The following is a 21,772-nucleotide window of genomic DNA, read 5'->3' as shown; positions in this document are numbered from 1 at the left end:
TTTGTTGACATTACATCGTCATGGTAACGAAGTTGTAAAATTGGCTATAACTTAACACAGAAAAGGTTAGTAAGTGATTTTATCACACTAAATCATGTTAATACACATATTGTTGTGGCTAAACGTTTGAAAAATGTAGTATTTTAACGTTCAAAAATTGCCCCCCATTATTGCCTCGATTTTTGCTTTTTTTAAAGAAAAGGAGGGGCAAGTCAAAATGAATTTTTGTGGTAATAAACATTATGCCACAAATGCTGTTGATTGAGCTGAGCTTGTATTGAACCCGGAATATTCCTTTAAAAGAACTTGAAATTTTAAAAACGCACCTCGATGGTGGGGGCCTGGGTATCTCAGCGAGTATTGACGCTGACTACCACCCCTGGAGTCGCGAGTTTGAATCCGGGGCTTGCTGAGTGATTCCAGCCAGGTCTCCTAAGCAACCAAACCGGCCCAGTTGCTAGGGAGGGTAGAGTTAAATGGGGTAACCTCCTCGTGGTCACGATTAGTGGTTCTCACTCTCAATGGGGCGTGTGGTAAGTTGTGCGTGGATCGTGGAGAGTAGCATGAGCCTCCACATGCTGTGAGTCTCCGCGGTGTCATACACAACGAGCCACATGATAAGACGCACAGATTGACTGTCTCAGAAGCGGAGGCAACTGAGACTTGTCCTCCACCACCCGGACTGAGGTGAGTAACCGTGCCACCACAAGGACCTACTAAGTAGTGGGAATTGGGCATTCCACATTGGGGAGAAAAGGGGATAAAACATTTTTAAAAAAACGAGCCTCGAGACACCTGCGTTCTGTTTCTTTTGCTATGCCGCCACAATGGAAATCAAGCAATCGACAAAATGTCCCGTTACAAGTTACGGCTGATTAAGACTCCGATTCACAGAATGTGTTTTGCATCTTTCTGTGCTGTTTCCAAATTGTTTTTCTACATAATTATGCGCTAAATGGTCATGTTTGTTGCACCGCATCTCGCTGTTTTTTTTCAGCGTCTTTCGCAGGAGCAGTGTCTTGTTAAAAAATCTCAAACTTTAAAAAAAAATGAGTCTTGAAACTTTAAAAATAAACGAGTCTTGAAACACCTGCGTTTTGTTCCTTTAGTTGCGCTGTGTCCTAGCTTCTGTTTTTTTTTACGCAAAATTGCATTCAGTCTAAATTGTCCCTTTTTTTTAGCAACTTTTATCACTTGTTGACTTATTGCATAATGTCTGGTTAGGAAGTAATGTAATACAAGAGATGCTAATCAGAACACACCAGTGCAGTTGATGCCATTTCCTTCATAGGGCGGTACGCACTCGCACTGATTTTCAGGGAGGCATACCGCGTTGAGATCACACACTGGAAAGCAGACCGGCTTGACTTCTGTTGAAACAAAAAGCGAGTTTTGGTTAAAGGAAAGTAAAGCTATATCAATCAAACAACAAGTCGTGTTGACCAAATCGCCGTACACTACCCCATAAACATCCACTGTTTGCAATTTGTTTGGGCTGAGTATTGAAATCCTCTTTCCCGATTAGATTCAGATTCACAAGATTCCCTTCATTCGATTTGATTTCAATACGATATGATTTGATTCTGGTTCATTTGGGTATATTACAGTTATAATGTCTATTTTGCTTACATATGAAAGAAATTCTCCATCAGCTAAAGCTGTAAATTATACAGGGAACCTTTTAACATGGCACATTACGAAAATATTAATTAAAAAAAATAACAACAGGGTCCAAACTATGCAGTTCATTGCTTTTTATTTAAAATATTTATAATAATCAACACAACCAAAACTGAAGCAAACTTTAAAGTAAAGGTAAAAGATCAATCTTAGCATTTATGAGATCGTTCAAATCAACAATGCAATTAATCCACAAAATCGTCAAGCTTCTCTTTTTTTTTTGGATGAGTCTTTATGACAGCCTGGTACAGCAGATATCAATAGAGCTTAACTTGTATTTAACCGGGACATTGTGTCAGAGTTTCCATTTGAAGTTTGACAATCGTTACTCTTACCGATTTTTGATTCGCAACTTGCACCCGTCCATCCCTCTTGACAGAAACAGCTGCCGACACCATCTACACCGTCATCGCATTTGCCATTCTTGGTGCAGTTACATGCTGTGAGCAAAGATGACAAAGATTTAAATGGTCCTGAACATAGGCTTCATTTTCTGCATGCAAAATATAATTGCGTACGTTTTTGTCATATTCACTCTAATAAGAATGATTGGAGTTTTTAAACTTGGATGAATGCATTACCTGTGCAGTTTGGCCCAAAGTGATTCTTTTCACACAGCTCACAAGCGGTGCCTGCAAAACCAGCATGACATTTACACACCCCTGTGCCGAGACGGCCATCATCACAGTCGCCATGCTCACCACACGGCGCCTCCAGACCGCCAGGACACACTAAAGCACAAACCAACATACATACACACACTTGAGTTCATTTAATCTTAGCTTGCATCAGTAGTAATTTTATTTAAACCAATGATGAATTCTCACCTTGACAGTCTCTTCCATAGTGGTTTTTACAGCACTTGAAAGCCCATGTCATTTTTGTACAGATTCGATCACAGCCAAGCCAATCTCTGTAGGAGTTGTATCCATAACCATACGAGTAAATACCATAATAACTTCGCGACATAGAAAATGGCCGTCTGTGCATGTAAGGTGTGAAGGGTCGTCTACAAATGCTAGTTCTGTTCTGCAAGAACACATCCAAACACAGATTAGTCTGGATCAGGAGTTAAACACTAGTTAAGCTTATACAAGCATGCAGTCAATTAGTCCCTTGGTTTATAAAAACAAACAAAAATATGCACTGACAGTTGCACGCTTATAAATATAACCACTAATCAACGATAACTAGATGTACTCACTGTGTCTTCTACTCCAAGGGGACATCGGGGCGGCTGAGTGCAAGAACCACAAAGTCCCTATTGACAAACAAACACATTGCATGGCTATAATGCATTTCATTTTTGAATCACTTTAAAGGTGAAGTGCATACTTTAATTTCTGCCCCACTAGCAACAATTGCAAAAATTACACGATTTTTACATTGTGATGTACATAAGAAATATGAGTGGTGCATGCCAGGGCATTGCTATGCAATTGCTAAGTGCTAGGGTGCTCTGGGTGGATGCATATGGCCCAAGTCAACAGAACACACCCCCATGTCTCTACGGCTTTGTTCAGAAGGCAGCAAAATCAGATTTTTGGCATATCCGATTCAAATGACTTAGTTATTTATAGTATGAACAGCAAAAAATAAGAACAAACTAAATTTTTACAAACGCAATCCAAACCAAATCAACCAAATTTGGTCCTTTTTTTGTCATTCGGGACGTGGGTGTTATACAGTATAACGGTGCAGGGCTGCAACTACCCATTTACAGGGATGTATGCGATATCCACACTGGCGCCCAGGGCCATCTTGAACGTTTTCGCCCCCTCAGTGTGGCGCCCTTATGCATTGCATACTATACATTGCATATATAATATTTGCGCCTCTGTAACGGTGTATAATATCTTTGACAACATGAACATTATCTTTTTCTCAAATGAACATCAGAAAGTTTTGTACCTTTATCTCTATGCTTGCGAAGTCATCACAGCGAGCACCAATGCTCGGAGGCTCCAGAAGCTGGTCGATACCATGAGCGATTCCTGAATCAAACAGCATGTTTCGCGATACGATTCTGGCATTATTTCCACCAATTAATATGTCGCCCTGAAAATCAGTTCTGAGTGGTGAGCAAATTTAAAATCACAAATATCTTGATTATACACAAGTTAAACTACAATTTATGAAATGTTTGTCAACATGTCAATTTAGGAAAATTCCAGGTTCAACACAAGTTAAGCTCAATCGACAGCATTTATTGCGTAATGTTGATTACCACAAAAATTAATTTCGACTCGTTCCTCATTTTCTTTAAAAAAGCAAATGTGCAAGTTCCAGTGAGGCGGGGCACTTGAATAAAGCACTTACATGAATTCTTCTGTTAAACTTATGTATTATTTGAGATGTAAAGTTGTTTAAATCGTCGTTTTTACAGACGTTTTAAGGTTAACGCGTTACATCGTCATGGAAACGGAGTTGTAAAATTGTATATAACTGTGCATTGAAAAGGTTAGTAAGTGATTTTATCGGACTAAAATCATGTTTTTATGCATACTGTTTACCTCTTGTAGCTATACTTTAGAAACAGTGAGTATTTTAACGTTTACGGATTGGCCTCATTCACTTCCATTGTAAGTGCCTCACTGTAACCTGAATTTTTTTTAATTTTTTGAAGAAAAGGAGGAACATGTCAAAATTAATTTTTGTGGTCAATTGAGCTGAACTTGTATAAAACTCGAAAGATTCCTTTAACAGTTACCAATAAAAAAAATTACCCATCTATTTGACATCATTAAGGTATTGAAATAAAAAACAACAACTCACAATTAAATTTTTGTTGCAGCTGAAGGTGAGCTCAGTTCCAAACAATGTTTCGACTTTTTTCTCCGAAGGAAGAGCGACAGCAACAGTCTGTAAACCGAATATGCAAAAATAAAAACACTACATTTAAATCTATACATTTCATCTTTCAAGTTTCATGTTGTTCCAAGCTCTATTGACTTTATTTGGTAACAAGACTCAGAGGAACCAAGTACATTTGGTATCATTGATGCCAAACCTTTCGTAACGTGCTTTGATTCACCATATTTTATGAGTTTTCATAACCAGGGCAGAGGGAATGATTTTTGGTGAATAATGACTTAAATTTCAGACTGTTCTATACGTAAAACTATCGAATGGCTTCAGAAGACTTAGAATATGGTGAACGAGTAGATTTAAATGAGCTTTTTAGTCCATTTTGAAGCTTGACAGCCAGAAGAAAGTCATACAGGTTAAGAGCGACATGATAGTAAATGATAACAGAATTTTACTATTCCTTTAAAACATAATCAAGGCGTCGTTTTGATGCCACAAGAATAATCATAATAATTTGTTGAGAGTCTCATACCCTCTGGTCGCGAACTATGTGAGCTTTGAGGTAGGCTTGTAGTTTGTCACGATGGTCTTCACTGTACAGCCATGTTTTCCTCTCCTCGGGGAGATTGTTGAAAACATCGTCCGTCGGCCAGAACATGGTGAAAGGGTAGAAGGACCGATGTAGCACCACATGCATCATGTCTGCATCCTGTTTACGTTGGAACACAGGAAAACACAGGCTTGAAGTTTTAGAACATTTTTGGAAACCTGGTAAAACTGAAAAGAATAATCTGCAAGAATAATGGATGTGGACTAGTAACCAGAAGGATATGAGTTCAAACCCCAACACTTATAGAGCCAACTTGACAAAACAGCTTAAATATTATTGCTGCTTTGAAACCCAAAAGATGTGTATTGTGAAAAAGGCTGTGCAAATAAAAATGTATTAAAACGTATTACCTGTAGAAGCTTGCTAAAAATTTTGAAGCCATATTGTTCAGCAGCTGCGGTAACATTCAACTGCAACATAAATAAAGTGTTGAAATTAACATTATGAAACTACAATATGTCATTTAAAAGTGCACCAAGTAATATTCTCCACACATGGTAAGGGTCTTAACGTATTCTTCTCATTGCAATAAGATCATCAGGATGGTAGACGGTCATTTAAATATTTAATTACAGTTCTTGATCAATTAAAAAATTTACGCAAATAAATGGCGATCAATCAATTGTTAATAACCCAACTAAAATGTCATTGAGAAACTTCTGTGTGATGCTGCATGCAGTCATATATTGTGCAAAAATAAAATATATATATATATATATATATATATATATATATATATATATATATATATATATATATATTTAAACTTTAAATCTGTTGGCCATTGGTTGTACATACATCGGTGTTTATCTCTGCCATCTGGTCTGTCAGTTGGTACGGGAAAAGAATGTTGTCTATAAAATGTATCACTCCATTGGAACACTCGTAATCACTTGTGATGAGCTTCGTATTGTCGTTGATGTACACAACACCCTGAAAGACAACACAAAACTAATGTTTCAAGGTTCACTTTGGATTAAAGCCTCTTCACTTTTGATTAAAATGTCTTCTAAATGACTAAATTTTAATGTAAGACTTGCTAGTTAAATGCTGGTTAAATTATGGTGCTATTGCTAACAAGTGCTAAAGCTAGAGAGAAACATATTTAGCATGAAATTCCTTAAATTAATCCGACAACTTTGGTCACTAACCCATGCATACATCTGTAGATAAATAAACTAGATAATTTAAATCATCTTAAATATACAGTACACTAAGTAGGATTTCTCGTTTAATTTTTCATAAGAAATAAACAATATACCATTATTGAACCAGTTAAAAAAATTGGTGTGTTCATAGATAGATAGAAAGACAGATAGACAGATACACTGGCGACCGGAACTTTGGAATAATGTGCATATTTTGCTCTTATGGAAAGAAATTGGTACTTTTATTCACCAAAGTGGCATTAAACTGATCACAGTGTATAGTCAGGACATTAATAACATGAAAAATTACTATTACAATTTGAAAAAAATTTACTACTTCAAAGAGTTCTCATAAAAAAATCCTCCACGTGCAGCAATGACAGCTTTGCAGATCCTTGACATTCTAGCTGTCAGTTTGTCCAGATACTCAGGTGACATTTCACCCCACACTTCCTGTAGCACTTGCTATAGATGTGACTGTCTTGTCGGGCACTTCTCACGCACCTTACAGTCTAGCTGATCCCACAAAAGCTCAATGGGGTTAAGATCCATAACACTCTTTTCCAATTATCTGTTGTCCAATGTCTGTGTTTCTTTGCCCACTCTTAACCTTTTCTTTTTGTTTTCTGTTTCAAAAGTGGCTTTTTCTGTGCAATTCTTCCCATAAGGCCTACACTCCTGAGTCTTCTCTTTACTGTTGTACATGAAACTGGTGTTGAGCGGGTAGAATTCAATGAAGCTGTCAGCTGAGGACATGTGAGGCGTCTATTTCTCAAACTAGAGACTCTGATGTACTTATCCTCTTGTTTAGTTGTACATCTGGTCTTCCACATCTCTTTCTGTCCTTGTTAGAGTCAGTTGTCCTTTGTCTTTGAAGACTGTAGTGTACACCTTTGTATGAAATCTTCAATTTTTTGGCAATTTCAAGCATTGTATAGCCTTCATTCCTCAAAACAATGATTGACTGACGAGTTTCTAGAGAAAGCTGTTTCTTTTTTTCCATTTTTGACCTAATATTGACCTTAAGACATGCCAGTCTATTGCATACTGTGGCAACTCAAACACAAACACAAAGACAATGTTAAGCTTCATTTAACGAACCAAATAGCTTTAAACTGTGTTTGATATAATGACAAGTGATTTTCTAGTACCAAATGATCAATTTAGCATGATTACTCAAGGATAAAGTGTTGGAGTGATGGGTGCTGTCTAGATTTGATCAAAAATGACTTTTTTCAAATAGTGATGGTGCTGTTTTTACATCAGTAATGTCCTGACTATACTTTGTGATCAGTTGAATGCCACTTTGGTGAATTAAAGTACCAATTTCCTTCCAAAACAGCAAAATCTGTACATTATTCCAAACTTTTGGCTGCCAGTATAGATAGATAGATAGATAGATAGATAGATGACAGACAGACAAACAGACAGACAGATAGATAGATTGATAGATAGATAGATTATTTTAGGTTGTGCATCTGTTTACATTTGAACATCACGAACATTCTGTGGCCCATTTGAACATGGCCATTCTGTCAGTGTAGGTCTATAGGATTTTTTCGTTATTTGATCATCCGTTACAGCAAAACCATAAGTCCGATCAGTTAGAAAAGCCATGGCAACCCGAGTCAGAACAGTCTGAAGGTCTGTGCCAAGCCTGGTGGATGTAGCTTGAAAACTCTAGGAGGAGTAACAATTGGAAATTTTGGTCTGGGTTTATGGATTCTGGAAAACCCTAAACCAAGTCTGTAATATAACAGTTTGTTTTTTTGTCAAGCCAACATAATGATTTTACATTCAGAGCTGTCTGGTTCGATTTGGCGGAAAATTTCAAGCATCCGCCATTCACCCTTGCATGTTTACATCACGTCCATGAATGAAGAAAAGGTTGTCCGGCTACCATGGTGCATGTTATGCTACTTGCTCAGACAACATATTTTTCTTATTGAAATCTCTAACCCAAAGCATGATCAATATAAATACGCTTGCCTTAGCAAACGCCACTAATACATGTCTAATTTTTAAAAGTATAAAATTGCATTTGAGTATTTGAAAAGGACTCACATCTCTGACACTGAAGCGTAATTTATGTCCGCTACTGGTGACCACCTCTTTAATGGACTTCAGGTCGGATTCACGCAGTTCTTCACAACCAACAATGTGGTACCTCAGCAGCTCTGGAGCATAGCTTTTATTTACCCATGTTTCAATCTGCGCAAACAGAGAAAAACTAATAACACAAAACATGTACCGGTAGTGTGGACCAGTCAAAGATATTTGTCTTCATAAAATTATCAAAATAAAATAATTAGCTCAGCCTCTGAAAAAAATTTCCTTTTCTGCTGACATCATGAAGCTCTCTTAATTTTCAACCCCACCCATCCAACCCACTGGCTCCATTTTTCCTGATCCAATCAGTTCTAGGTGTATAAAAATCAAGTAACTCCCTACTTTTTTTAAATACTTGAGATTACGGATGTAAAATGGGTTGCAAATGGCATTTATCTACATCTTTTTTATTCTCAGTGAAAGAAATGGCTAAAAAAAATTGGTAAAATCTTTCTGTGTGATGTAATTGTGTGTGGGTGTTACAGTGTACCGTGACGTTATCGACGTAATCGGCATGAGGAATAAACACAGTGAAAGGCCCTGAAGTAAATAAATCTCTGACTTTTGACACCTGTAAAACACATATTTGTAATTAGCACATGTAGTCATATAAAATATATGTGAAATATTTCAAATGGATAAAAATAGAAAATGCAAAATTTAAAAAACTATTTAAAAAACAGTTTAAATTTGCACTTACACCAATATTTCTTCGTAACCATGCAGCCTCGGGTTTGCGCAGAAGTTCCTGTGACAAGCAACATTATGATTATAATCAAAAGCAGGATTTGTCTTCATTCATTATTTGTCATTCAATAAAATGTACCTAAAATTTATCTAAAAATCATACTGACTCTACTGACAGTCCCTGCGCACTGAAAACCGTCGCCTTTGTAGCCAACATAACACGTACAATTGCGCTCCCCATCGCCGAGGTATTTGCAAACAGCATTAAGACTGCAGCCTCCATTTTTCTTCAATGACATAAAATAAAATCAATGTTTTTTTACATCTGAAAATTACATCAGATGAGGATTTAAGTAAATAATTCTGTCTGTTAAATGTATTACCTTTCGACATGGATTAACTGCCAGACAGCTGTGCCCACGGGAAATAAAACCAAGCTTGCAAGTGCACGCAACCTGGTATACATACAGTATAACACTCAACACCTTAAAAACATCTTAATGCAGCATATTAACAAATGGTAAATTATGCTTTCACATTTGTTGTTACATATCAATTAAAAAAGTGAAACAAACAAACCCTGTTTGGCCCAGTTTTCATGCACAAAGCATTACTGTCACAACCACCATTGCCCACTAAACAGGGATCGATTTCTGCAGAGAACATGCAATTACACAGCTTTTAAAGGATGCAAAACTGCAAACTGAACCCCATTAAGAACCCTGTGGCACACCTTAAGGAAATGCAATGTTATACTTAATTAAAATCAAAGACATCAAGGCCCCAAAAATAGCCTAAATGCAACTGTAAAACAACAGCATAGCACTAGAGGTATAGATGAAGATACTCTTTGCTAAACCAACATAAAATGCTGCACATATGCACTCAGAGGTCATTTGAAATTGCTCTATGCCACCTATTTAGATATCACAGCAAGTGAATAACACTCTTACCAAGACACACAACACCATCACCCGTGTAGCCGTTTATACATTTGCAGTTTCTTTCACCAGGCAAAGTTTTTGTACAGTTTGCGTATGTTGAACATCCTCCATTGTTTGTGGCACATGGGTCAATTTCTGTGGGAGTAGCAGCATTGATTTAAAGATCAAGTATCTTCATAAAGCTACAAGTTAAATTTAAATTGCATCTCAATTTGCATTCTACACTAATTCTACACTATTGTACCCATTTAGTAGTGCGTTCACACGGAAAAATGCAACTTAACTACGAGTATCCGGATGATGTAAACATGTAAACAGTTTTATCACTGTTTAACATCTGGGTTTCACTGTATACACTGTTTTTGTTGTTTTTTTTCAGCCAAAAAAACAAGAAGTGTGAAATGTTGGACACTCCATGCACACAATGGTCACAGCTTGCCCTATGTAGCATAAGGGGTTGCCTGGCCGTGATGCTGGTTTCACAAAACAGTTGTAATTAATGGTGAATGTGGCAACTACTAAAACTTCTGTGAAGACAGCACATTAAAAATGGTAGCTGAATGCTGTACCACACTTCACGCTGTGTGAATACAGTATGTACATCAGTTGAGATACATGCATTGGACTGAGGTTGGCTAACATGCTAAAGCTAGCGGCACCACATCTTGTGTGTTTGAGACATCACTTCCGTCTAAAAAACTAAAAAACGGCAAATGCTTCTGTGTAATAAAAAACATTAGTGATTCATTTTAGACCATACTACACTTTGAAAATTCATACACTAGATGGCAGAGTGCATAGTGTATAGTGCGTCATTTGAGAGACAGCTTAAGCTACACACAAACCTTTGCAGAACGTTCCATTGCCTTCATAACCTGCCGTACAGGAACATGTTGGAGGAGTCCCCGAAATACAACTGGAAGAAAATAAAATGAACTAAAAAAAGTACTACAACATCTGCTATGCTATTGTACTATAATCATCACTGTTGACAAATCTATCCATTCTATCAATTGCCTCACTGTAACTATTTCAAAATTACCGATATGTAACATATATCTATGGCTGTTGATTTAACAAGTACATTTTGTGTGATTAATTCTATGAAAAATAACGTGTTCAAAACATGCCTCCTTACCCATACGTAATTCCATTATAAAAAGTGTATATTCTTCTACCATTGGAGCAATTCAAGCTTTGAAATTCATATAGCTTTGTGTTTTTACGAGCCGCATCAGCATGGGGCAGTCAGCATGTCTCAACATACCTCAAGCGGTTTTAACTACTTTTAACTTGATACAGCATCCTAAAAACAAGGCGTTTATGACTCAGAAAATAAGTGGGATACTCCAAAAGCATCTATCTTACACATATGTACATAGACAAACAATTAAAAATAGCATAGATAGAAAGCAAGAACATGTCCCATGAGAACAAGACAGATTGCCGAACTCAATTGCAAAATGGATTGAGGTCGACTGTAGGCTTATGTTCAATGATGTGTGAATAAAACAAACAATATATTGACTTCTACAGCCACTTTTTGTATTGTCTAATCCAGTGGTTCCCAAACTTTTTTCCTTGAAGCCACCCCCGCGGATGGCTGCCTCAGTGTGGAGCTCCTCAGTTCTTTTGTTGTTTTTGTTTGTTTGTCCTGTGTTTAGTAATCTTTTTCCAGTCAGTTTTAACAGAGACGAACTGCTAAACATTCGACAGCATGTACCAGACAAACTTTTCCTGGTTTTCGAATATTCAGACATTTTGCTAGACATTTTAGTTGGAGGCGCGGCTCTGTTGTTCAAGAGACGCAGGCGAGGGAGACGAGCCGGTGCACTGGTCAAACTCCGTCGGCACGGATTTCGAACAGCGCTGCCGAGTATTCACTTAGCGAATCTCCACTCTCTTCCTAACAAAACAGACGAACTACATCTCCTCACCCGCACAAACAAGGACTTTTCAACCTCTGCTGCCTTGTGCTTCACAGAAACCTGGCTGAGTGAAGCCATTCCAGACAGCACGTTACATCTGCCGGGCTTCCAGCTGTTCAGAGCAGATCGCATCGCGGAGTTAACGGGGAAAACGAGAGGCTGTGGAACATGCTTTTACATCAATGAAAGTTGGTGTACAGATGTAACAACGTTAAAGTGGATGTGCTGTCCTAATTTGGAAACGCTCTTTATTAACTGTAAGCCTTTCTACTCGCCGCAGGAGTTTTCCTCGTTTATTCTGGTGAGTGTGTATATCACACCAAATGCGTGTTTGAATACGGCGCTGCAACAGCTGACTGATCAAATCACAGACACGGAACAACAATACCCGGACTCAGTTATTATTATTCTTGGGGATTTTAACAAAGAAAATCTCACATGTGAACTGCCCAAATACAAACAGCACATCACATGCCCCACCAGAGACAGGAACATACTGGATCATTGTTACATAACAATAAAGGATGCATATCGCTCTGTCCCTAGAGCAGCTTTGGGACTCTCTGATCACTGTCTGGTTCATCTTCTTCCAACCTACAGGCAGAAATTAAAATCAACCAAGCCAGTAGTAAGGACTGTAAAGAGATGGACCAATGAAGCAGAGTGGGAACTACAAGCCTGCATCGATTGCACGGATTGGAGTGTTTTTGAGGCTGTAACCACTGACCTGGACGAGCTCACAGATACTGTTACATCATATATCAGTTTCTGTGAGGATATGTGCATTCCTATAAGGACCTATTTAAAGTTCAACAATGACAAACCGTGGTTTACAGCAGAGCTCAGGCAGCTTCGTTAGGCCAAAGAGGATGCTTACAGGGGTGGGGATAAAGTCTTGTACAATCAGGCCAGGAACACACTGAACAGGGAAATCAGAGTGGCTAAAAGAAGATACTCTGAGAAGCTGAAAAACAAGTTTTCAGCTAATGGCCCTGCATCAGTGTGGAGTGGCATGAAACAACTCACAAATTACAGGACTCCTACCCCCAACCCTGTAGGGAACCAACAACTGGCTGATGACCTGAATGTGTTCTACTGCAGATTTGAAAGGCCTAATCTCATACCCCACACCCACTCTGACCTTCACTTCACACAAACACCAACACCTCCTGCAACCCCCCTCCTTCCCCCTCCTGCTACTCAACCTGCACTTAAGATCTGTGAAGATGATGTGAGCCGCGTCTTTCAGAAACAAAAGACGAGGAAGGCTTCAGGCACAGATGGCGTCTCACCAGCGTGTCTTCGATCTTGTGCAAACCAGCTGGCCCCCATCTTCACACAGATCTTCAATAGATCACTGGAGCAGTGTGAAGTCCCATGCTGCTTCAAATGCTCAATCATTATTCCTGTCCCAAAGAAACCAAAAATCACAGGACTTAATGACTACAGACCTGTCGCCCTGACGTCTGTGTTCATGAAATCATTTGAGAGACTGGTGTTGGCACACCTGAAGAACATCACTGGACCCTTTCTAGATCCCCTTCAATTTGCTTATCGAGCAAACAGGTCTGTGGATGATGCAGTCAACATAGGATTGCATCATATCATGCAACATCTGGACAGACCAGGGACATATGCAAGGATCCTTTCTGTGGACTTCAGTTCAGCTTTCAACACCATCATCCCAGCTATACTCCAGAATAAATTACACCAACTCTCTGTTCCCATGTCTATCTGTCAGTATATTACCAGCTTTCTGACGGACAGGCAGCAGCTTGTGAGACAGGGGAAACTCACTTCCAGCACCTGAACAATCAGCACTGGTGCCCCCCAGGGATGTGTGCTCTCCCCACTACTCTTCTCCCTCTACACCAATGACTGCATCGCCAAGGACCCCTCTGTCAAGCTCCTGAAGTTTGCAGACAACACCACTGTCATCGGCCTCATCCGAGATAACGATGAGTCTTCATACAGAAGGGAGGTTGAACAGCTGGCTGTCTGGTGCAGTAAAAACAACCTTGAGCTGAACATGCTCAAAACGGTGGAGATGATTGTGGACTTTAGGAGAAACACCCCAACACTGACCCCCCTCACCATTCTAAACAGCACTGTGGCAGCAGTGGAGTCATTCAGGTTCCTGGGCACTACCATCTCACAGGACCTTAAGTGGGAGACCCACATTGACTCCATTGTGAAAAAGGCCCAGCAGAGGTTGAGTAAATTCAACCTGCCACAGGTGCTACTAATACAGTTCTACTCAGCAGTCATTGAGTCTGTCCTCTACACTTCAGTAACAGTGTGGTTTGGTTCAGCTATGAAATCAGACATCAGAAGACTACAAAGGACAGTTCGGACTGCTGAGAAGATTATTGGTTGCCCCAATTTCAAAACATATGTATGTATGTATGTGTGTCTGTCTGTACGTATGTGTATAATTCATTTTCTTTTTTCTTTTTTCTTATTATCTATGTCTTGCTGCTGTTTTTGTATTGTTTTTGTATTGTTGTACACTGGAAGCTCCTGTCACCAAGACAAATTCCTTGTATGTGTAAGCATACTTGGCAATAAAGCTGATTCTGATCATCTATACATACATACATATATATATATATATATATATATATATATACACACACACACACACACACATATACATACATACAGTTGAAGTCAGACGTTTACATACACTTAGGTTGAAGTCATTAAAACTCATTTTTTAACCACTCTACAGATTTAATATTAGCAAACTATAGTTTTGGCAAGTCATATAGGACATCTACTTTGTGCATGATATGAGTAATTTTTCCAACAATTTTTTACAGACAGACTGTTTCACTTTTAATTGACTATATCACAATTCCAGTGGCTCAGTAGTTTACATACACTAAGTTAACTGTGCCTTTAAGCAGCTGGAAAATTCCAGAAAATTATGTCAAGCATTTAGGCAATTAGCCAATTAGATTCTGATGGATGTGGATGTATTTTAAGGCCTACCTTCAAACTCAGTGCCTCTTTGCTTGACATCATGGGAAAATAAAAAAAAAATCAGCCAAGACCTTCACAAGTCTGGTTCATCCTTGGGAGCAATTTCCAAATGCCTGAAGGTACCACGTTCAACTGTATATACAATAGTACGCAAGTATAAACACCATGGGACCACGCAGCCATCATACTGCTCAGGAAGGAGACACATTCTGTCTCCTAGAGATGAACGTAGTTTGGTGTGAAAAGTGCAAATCAATCCCAGAACAACAGCAAAGGACCTTGTGAAGATGCTGGAGGAAACCGGTAGACAAGTATCTATATCCACAGTAAAACGAGTCCTATAGCAACATAGCCTGAAAGGCTGCTCAGCAAGGAAGAAGCCACTGCTCCAAAACCACCATAAAAAAGCCAGACTACAGTTTGCAAGCGCACATGGGGACAAAGATCTTACTTTCTGGAGAAATGTCCTCTGGTCTAATGAAGCAAAAATTGAACTGTTTGGCCATAATGACCATCGTTATGTTTGGAGGAAAAAGGGTGAGGCTTGCAAGCCGAAGAACACCATCCCAACAGTGAAGCATGGGGGTGGCAGCATCATGTTGTGGGGGTGCTTTGCTGCTGGAGGGACTGGTGCACTTCGCAAAATAGATGGCATAGTGAGGAAGGAAATTTATGTGGATATATTGAAGTTAAAGCTTGGACAAAAATGGGTCTTCCATATGGACAATGACCCCAAGCATACCTCCAAAGTTGTGGCAAAACAGCTTAAGGACAACAAAGTCAAGGTATTGGAGTGGCCATCACAAAGCCCTGACCTCAATCCGATAGACAATTTGTGGGCTGAACTGAAAAGTGTGTGCGAGCAAGGAGGCCTACAAACCTGACTCAGTTACACCAGTTCTGTCTGGAAGAATGGGCCAAAATTCCAGCAACTTATTGTGAGAAGCTTGTGGAAGGCTACCCAAAACGTTTGACCCAACTTAAACAATTTAAAGGCAATGCTTCCAAATATTTATAAAGTGTATGTAAACTTCTGACCCACTGGGAATGTGATGAAAGAAATAAAAGCTGAAATAAATAATTCTCTCCTTTTATTCTGATATTTCACATTCTTAAAATAAAGTAGTGATCCAAACTGACCTAAGACAGGTAATGCTTTCTACGATTAAATGTCAGGAATTGTGAAATCTGAGTTTAAATGTATTTGGCTAAGGTGTATGTAAACTCCTGACTTCAACTGTACATACATACATATATATATATATATATATATATATATATATATTAGTGGTGCGCAGTGCATTAACTGATCACCCCTTCAACAACAAAGGGTCTGAAGTGGCTGACTGCTGACTAAATCTAAATATAGACATAACAGTTGACAAATGTGTTATATAATAATTGATGAGGTAATTTACTTGTTTGATCGCTTCTCTTTGATTCCTGGCAAAACAGATGCCGACAGGAAAACTTGAAAGCATCAGTAACTAAATGAAGTGGGGCTTATGTATCATATCTCATCTATTGCTGTGTTTGGTCGCATGTATGTGTGAGAGAAAGGAAGGGCTATCATCCAAGGTCGTGAGAAATGCAAAAATAACACAAATGTATAGCAAATAATCAAAATAATATGATAAATACAATATGATTTTTTGGAATGCGCATTCTTTGCCATGCGACAGGATTTTGCATAACCGAGATACTTAGATAAAATTTCTTGCTGTTAACACATTTCTACTGGCAGAGCCCTGCATTCGTTTGATGGTCTTATTATAATGCATTAACACGTCAACAAGGTATGCATTTTTAATAAGTTTTTTGCAGTCTTGCAGTGCGTGGTTATGATGTTGCTGTTATTCCATGAATTTTTAAGATCCAAGGAAACTAAACTAACACGCACTTGGCCATGCGACAGTAAGCACCTCCACAGAATATATTTGACGCGCTTCATCCTCATGTAGTTGTGTAATGAGGATCTGGTTGGTTTTTGTGACATTTCACATAAAGTTTTGCTACATTTGCCAGGGTGTCAAGTCTGAACTACATACTTGGCCTTTGTCTGTCAGCTGGGTATTATTGCAAAATAAACTCCTTCAGGGTGATACAAGACCTATCCTGATCATCCTGTCGGGGTTTATTTTGCGATACTGACTGGCTGACTAAACGTTACTCCCGACATATATATTTTCCATACTTACTTGGCTTTCACATCACAGATTCCACCACAGGCATCGTTAACTACCGCTGTAAAAACAAAAGTTTATAACGTCAGATCAATGGAGGGATCAGCATAGTGAGAAATATGTTATGTGACATAGAATGTTGCAGTTTGACTTTAATACTGACCAACAGAACAATTCACTCCCTTCCAACCTTTGAAACAAATGCACTGCCCATTTCCCTCCATACCATCCAAGCACATGCCATGATCACAGTGACATTCTGCCAAACAACAATGACAAAAAACATTGTATAACACGTTGTGCTACAAAAGGTTAGTTCTACGATGCTATAAGTTTAAACAACACCAAGAGAATCTCCAAAGAAAAACTGTACAATTACTACTTTCAATTACTAAGTTCATCATGCAATGCAATGTTTAATGTGACTGATCCTTAAGTAGTAAGCAAATATTCCATTCCATTCAGAACATTCTTAGTGTAAGTATTTGACCAAAGGACCTTTTCTGTAGATGTTCAGATGTTGAGGAAAACTGAAAAAGGTGCACTCTAGAGTTACCTGACTTGCAGTCTTTCCCGTATCTGCCTGGTTCACACATCTCACAGGCAGTTCCATGGAAACCCTCATTACATAAACATTCCCCACTGCCATGCAGACCATCCTGGCATTGGCCGTTGTTGGAGCACCAGTTATCCACAGTCCCAGGACATTTGAAGCAATCAAGCCCAAAGTATCCTGGACAGCAGGAGTGGTCCTGCAAATGGACATGGTGATCCAGATAAAGGAGTATTGTGTAATTTTGAAGTTAAAATTCTTTCTCCTTTCCCAATTTAATATGCCTAGATAACTATAAGAAGCCATTTCTAGGTTGATTTACTCTGAAAAGTTGTAAAAAATTAGCTAAAACTATGCAAGTACGTGAACATGGACACTTGATAGCATGATGCAAGCTTAATTTAATGTGTCTTGCAAAATGTGTGAGAGTGGAATTCATATTGCAATGCAAGTATATGATGTATTCTCAACATTTCCACAAGAGGCACTATAGATCTCTTCTTCTGCGTTCAATTTTCGCTTTCAGGTCAACTACTGTCACGGCAAAGTAACAGTTTAAAGAGAATCTTGTTAAGCAAGTTTTGTAAACCATCAACATGTCATCAATCATTTGTTTTTCCATGTGCTGTTCCATCTCGCACACAATCAAGCCCTCAGCCTTTCAAAATACACTCTATTGACCAGCGTTCGACACATGCGCACTATGACTGCTTTCTGCTACTCTTATCGATACAAAATTTATGGTCACGTGCACTGTGTGTGAGACGTAGCGGTACACGGATAGCTTAAGTATACTTTGGCTTCAACACCTCTATCGCACCCTTGAGTACTGAGGTTTGTTACCGCCACAGTAACGCAAGAATGCACGTTATGTTGCCTACACACTAAAGAAAGCTCTGACAGAGCATTTGACACATAGATAATATACGGTTTGCTTTGAGTGTGTGAAAAGAACCCGGTAATTGCAAAATGAAGCGGGAATACAGCAGATTGGTTTTCTGAACTAAAACCCGCTGCTCTGAAATTCTCATCGGTCAACATCAGAGTATCACTTTCGCAAACCCTTGTGTTTTTCTTCAACATCCTTGCGACGCTCCATCCACATAGAATGCAACAGTCTGATTCCATTCATTTTGAACTCTTAACTTATTAACCTTTAAAGACAGACATACCGTGAGCTCAGAGGTTGTTAATCGATGGTATATTCTCCTGTTGAAGCCATCAGTTCATGTTATTTCAGCTTCGTTTTTCGGAAATCGTGGTAAATAGCAGAATTACTGGTGAAGAACTACACTACTTATAATCCTGAAGAGAAACAATCCACCAGTCTTAAAATAGCGGTGAAAAGAGTGCCCCAAACAAAATCTGTAGCGACCGCACTTTCATAACGCACTGTGAATGGCACAATCAAGTCGGTCTTCCTACACTCTCAAACTATTTATACATTTGTGTGTATCTGAATATTATGCAATATACTGTAAAAATACTGATTCAATACTTATAATCAACAACTTTACATCAATAGTTTTATATTTTTCCATCTTTGATGAAGGATTTTATTTTAAAAAAGCCTTTAGAAAAATACCCAGATGGCTGAAAAGTGGGTGGACGCATTTAGGCTGTATTGAAATCAATGGAACCACAGTGTTCTCTGACAAAGCGTAAACTCTTTGTATGGAGGTGGTCTTAAGTGTAAAATTGGCAATTTTTGGCATTGGAACTTTATGTTTACATACGTGTGTAGAGTTTGTTTCAGGCCTTAGAAACTTGAAAATTACAGCTCTAATAAATACCTCTGTTGTTTTCAAACAGTCCACATAACAGCCCGGCACATTCTTTTTCTTTTTTCCAACTCTTGTCCTGTATATACAATTTGACTTCATATTTGGAGGGAACTTTGACTGCATCTTAAGAGATGAGAAGACGAGTTAATTATTTCTATTGCAATGCAAATAGAACACTTCTGGCAAGAAACATCCAATTGGAACAAATAGGCTTCTAAGATTGTGGTCAAATGACTCTATTTGATCTTACGGGTTTAGCGTTAGGGAGGCATTTAGGTGCAGCACTACAATCCCCACATCGACCCTGTGAAGAACAAAAGACAGAAAATGTTTCTTTACATTTTCTATTTTGGGTGAACTATTCTTTAAACTAGCTAAAATGATTGATTGTAAAACTTACAGAGGACTTTAAAATCACATTTTTACTGCAGTGGTTCTTGTGGATATCTAAGACACGTGGGATGCCAAAGATGATGCCACGCCTTGTCTCAATAAAACTTCCGTTAATGGGAACGCCATTGGCCATAGTCTAGTATTAAGAAAGAGTTAGTCATGAATGGACCACCATAATTTTCCATCTAAACATTGCAAAGAATATACAGTACAGTCTTTATGCTTTATGCAGTACAGCTCATGAATTTCATTGCATTAGATAAAACAATTTCAAAGCAACTGGCACCTGTACTCAAATGCTGCATGACTGCTCAAATACTGCTCATTTTTAACTACATACCTATTGTTTTATCATTTATTCATAGTTTGCTATATATTGTTATCTACATCATCATTTGTTATCTAAAGCAATTTGTGACATTTGTACATTTTTAAAATGTGCCTTTAATGTTCAAATACATTTTGGTGCACTGCCTGTTATTGTCAGTCTTTAGTACCTGATTTTCACTGTCCACATAAAACATGATTTGAGTGCCCTTTCCTAAAAAGGTGTTTCTGAAGAGTCCATCGCCCAAGTGCTCGGGAAAGAGCTGCTCGCTTAAAATAATGTGATATCTCACAATGTCTTTGGGCTGTTGGAAGAGAGACAATTTATTCACTGACTTATTCAAGTAGGACACATGTAAAGTGGCAACGTCAAGAAGACTTCAAAACTGAACTGACCAGTTGTGTAGAGTTTGTTTTATTCAGATACTCCTTTATGGCACTGTCATACGGGACAAAAATGGTGTAATCTCTAGTTGGGATACTGTCTGCCAAGTTGTAGAGCTAAAAAAAACAGTACACAGTTAGTTTAGTTTACGTGCAAGCATGAATCATATTTCCACATATTATTCATAATGCACCAACTGTATTAGGAGTGCTAAGTGAGTGCTTTAACACACCAGTGCCGCCTCCCTGAAGAGGCTGAATGTTGGCGTGTTGTTCAGGACTTCCATCAGACCGGGGGGAGGTGGCGGGAAATCAGATAGTGGCGGTCGAAGAACCTGAGAAAATGTTTATTTTATTTTAATTTTGCTCAAGTTAATAAAACACATTGCAACTATTATTTAGATCTTATAAAAGTTAATAAAAATGCTGATAAATATGTATTTAGAGTTTCCATTGTGGTTCCAATTGAATGCATGCTAACTAAGGATATCTACAATGGACCCTTTTCACCTCATTAAGCAACGTAAATCCTGCAAACTTTTTTACAATTTCAAATGTTTTTTTTAATTTAGTTTAACTTTATAACATTATTCTATATTAAAGTCATCACTGCTGCAACTGTCGTAATCCTTTTCTCTTTCCCACTTTTTTCCGCTTTTGGAAAGTCGTTGGAAATGCAATAGTGGATTTTTTCTTTTGCAGCTGTAGAAAATGGGAACACAAAAAAATTATATTTACTGCGGTCTCCCATTCCACACTACATAAACTTACCTAGCTATGGTTTACCTTAGCATTTCGTGTTTCCGCTGGAAATGTGAAAAGGGTCGAAACAGGGTCTCACACTTTTAGAATAAACAACACGGTTAAAAAAGTATTTTTGAAGCAAACTGCAGCGAAACCAAACTATATTTTGACATTTTGTGAAGAAAATGTGAGTGGTTCTTGCCCGTTCGGAAGTTTTTTTTTGCATGATGCTATTCCATAGCTAAGGTGTTGCTAAGCGGTTGCTAAGGTGTTCTGATTAGTTAATAGCATGTTGCTAAGCGGTTGCTAAGGTGTACTGATTGATTTATAGCATGATGCTGCTAAAGTGTTCTGACTGGTTTATAGCATGTTGTTATGTGGTTGCTAATGTGTTCTGATTGGTTTATAACATGTTGCTATGCAGTTACTGAGGTGTTCTGATTGGTTTATACTATGGCAAAAAGCTAACCACAGTTTACCTGACTAACCACTGGGTGGCGCCATG

General features: G+C 38.4%; 2 protein-coding genes across 2 annotated transcripts in view; one reads left to right on the top strand and one right to left on the bottom strand.

Annotated features, from left to right (window-relative positions):
* Nucleotides 1-21,772, top strand: part of LOC127439250 (centromere protein P-like) — a 211,343-nt gene that overhangs the window by 36,270 nt on the left and 153,301 nt on the right. The window lies entirely within an intron of this gene.
* Nucleotides 1-21,772, bottom strand: part of LOC127439241 (stabilin-1-like) — a 56,437-nt gene that overhangs the window by 7,711 nt on the left and 26,954 nt on the right. The window contains exons 32-58 of the mRNA XM_051695421.1: nt 20,757-20,858; nt 20,536-20,640; nt 20,310-20,444; nt 19,820-19,948; nt 19,670-19,723; nt 19,429-19,542; nt 17,639-17,834; nt 17,246-17,341; nt 17,098-17,143; nt 10,832-10,902; nt 9,996-10,121; nt 9,622-9,695; nt 9,426-9,497; nt 9,210-9,329; nt 9,056-9,103; nt 8,846-8,926; nt 8,311-8,457; nt 5,897-6,031; nt 5,449-5,508; nt 5,021-5,197; nt 4,456-4,542; nt 3,592-3,738; nt 2,885-2,941; nt 2,508-2,709; nt 2,262-2,411; nt 2,016-2,120; nt 1,263-1,370 (exon numbers count right to left, since the gene is read on the bottom strand). Coding sequence (XP_051551381.1) covers nt 1,263-1,370; nt 2,016-2,120; nt 2,262-2,411; nt 2,508-2,709; nt 2,885-2,941; nt 3,592-3,738; nt 4,456-4,542; nt 5,021-5,197; nt 5,449-5,508; nt 5,897-6,031; nt 8,311-8,457; nt 8,846-8,926; nt 9,056-9,103; nt 9,210-9,329; nt 9,426-9,497; nt 9,622-9,695; nt 9,996-10,121; nt 10,832-10,902; nt 17,098-17,143; nt 17,246-17,341; nt 17,639-17,834; nt 19,429-19,542; nt 19,670-19,723; nt 19,820-19,948; nt 20,310-20,444; nt 20,536-20,640; nt 20,757-20,858 — 2,944 coding nt within the window. The remainder of the gene's footprint in view (nt 1-1,262; nt 1,371-2,015; nt 2,121-2,261; nt 2,412-2,507; nt 2,710-2,884; nt 2,942-3,591; nt 3,739-4,455; nt 4,543-5,020; nt 5,198-5,448; nt 5,509-5,896; nt 6,032-8,310; nt 8,458-8,845; nt 8,927-9,055; nt 9,104-9,209; nt 9,330-9,425; nt 9,498-9,621; nt 9,696-9,995; nt 10,122-10,831; nt 10,903-17,097; nt 17,144-17,245; nt 17,342-17,638; nt 17,835-19,428; nt 19,543-19,669; nt 19,724-19,819; nt 19,949-20,309; nt 20,445-20,535; nt 20,641-20,756; nt 20,859-21,772) is intronic.

This window comes from Myxocyprinus asiaticus, chromosome 50, assembly GCF_019703515.2.
Source record: "Myxocyprinus asiaticus isolate MX2 ecotype Aquarium Trade chromosome 50, UBuf_Myxa_2, whole genome shotgun sequence".
NCBI lineage: Eukaryota > Metazoa > Chordata > Actinopteri > Cypriniformes > Catostomidae > Myxocyprinus > Myxocyprinus asiaticus.
This window is presented reverse-complemented; position numbering and strand designations above follow the sequence as displayed.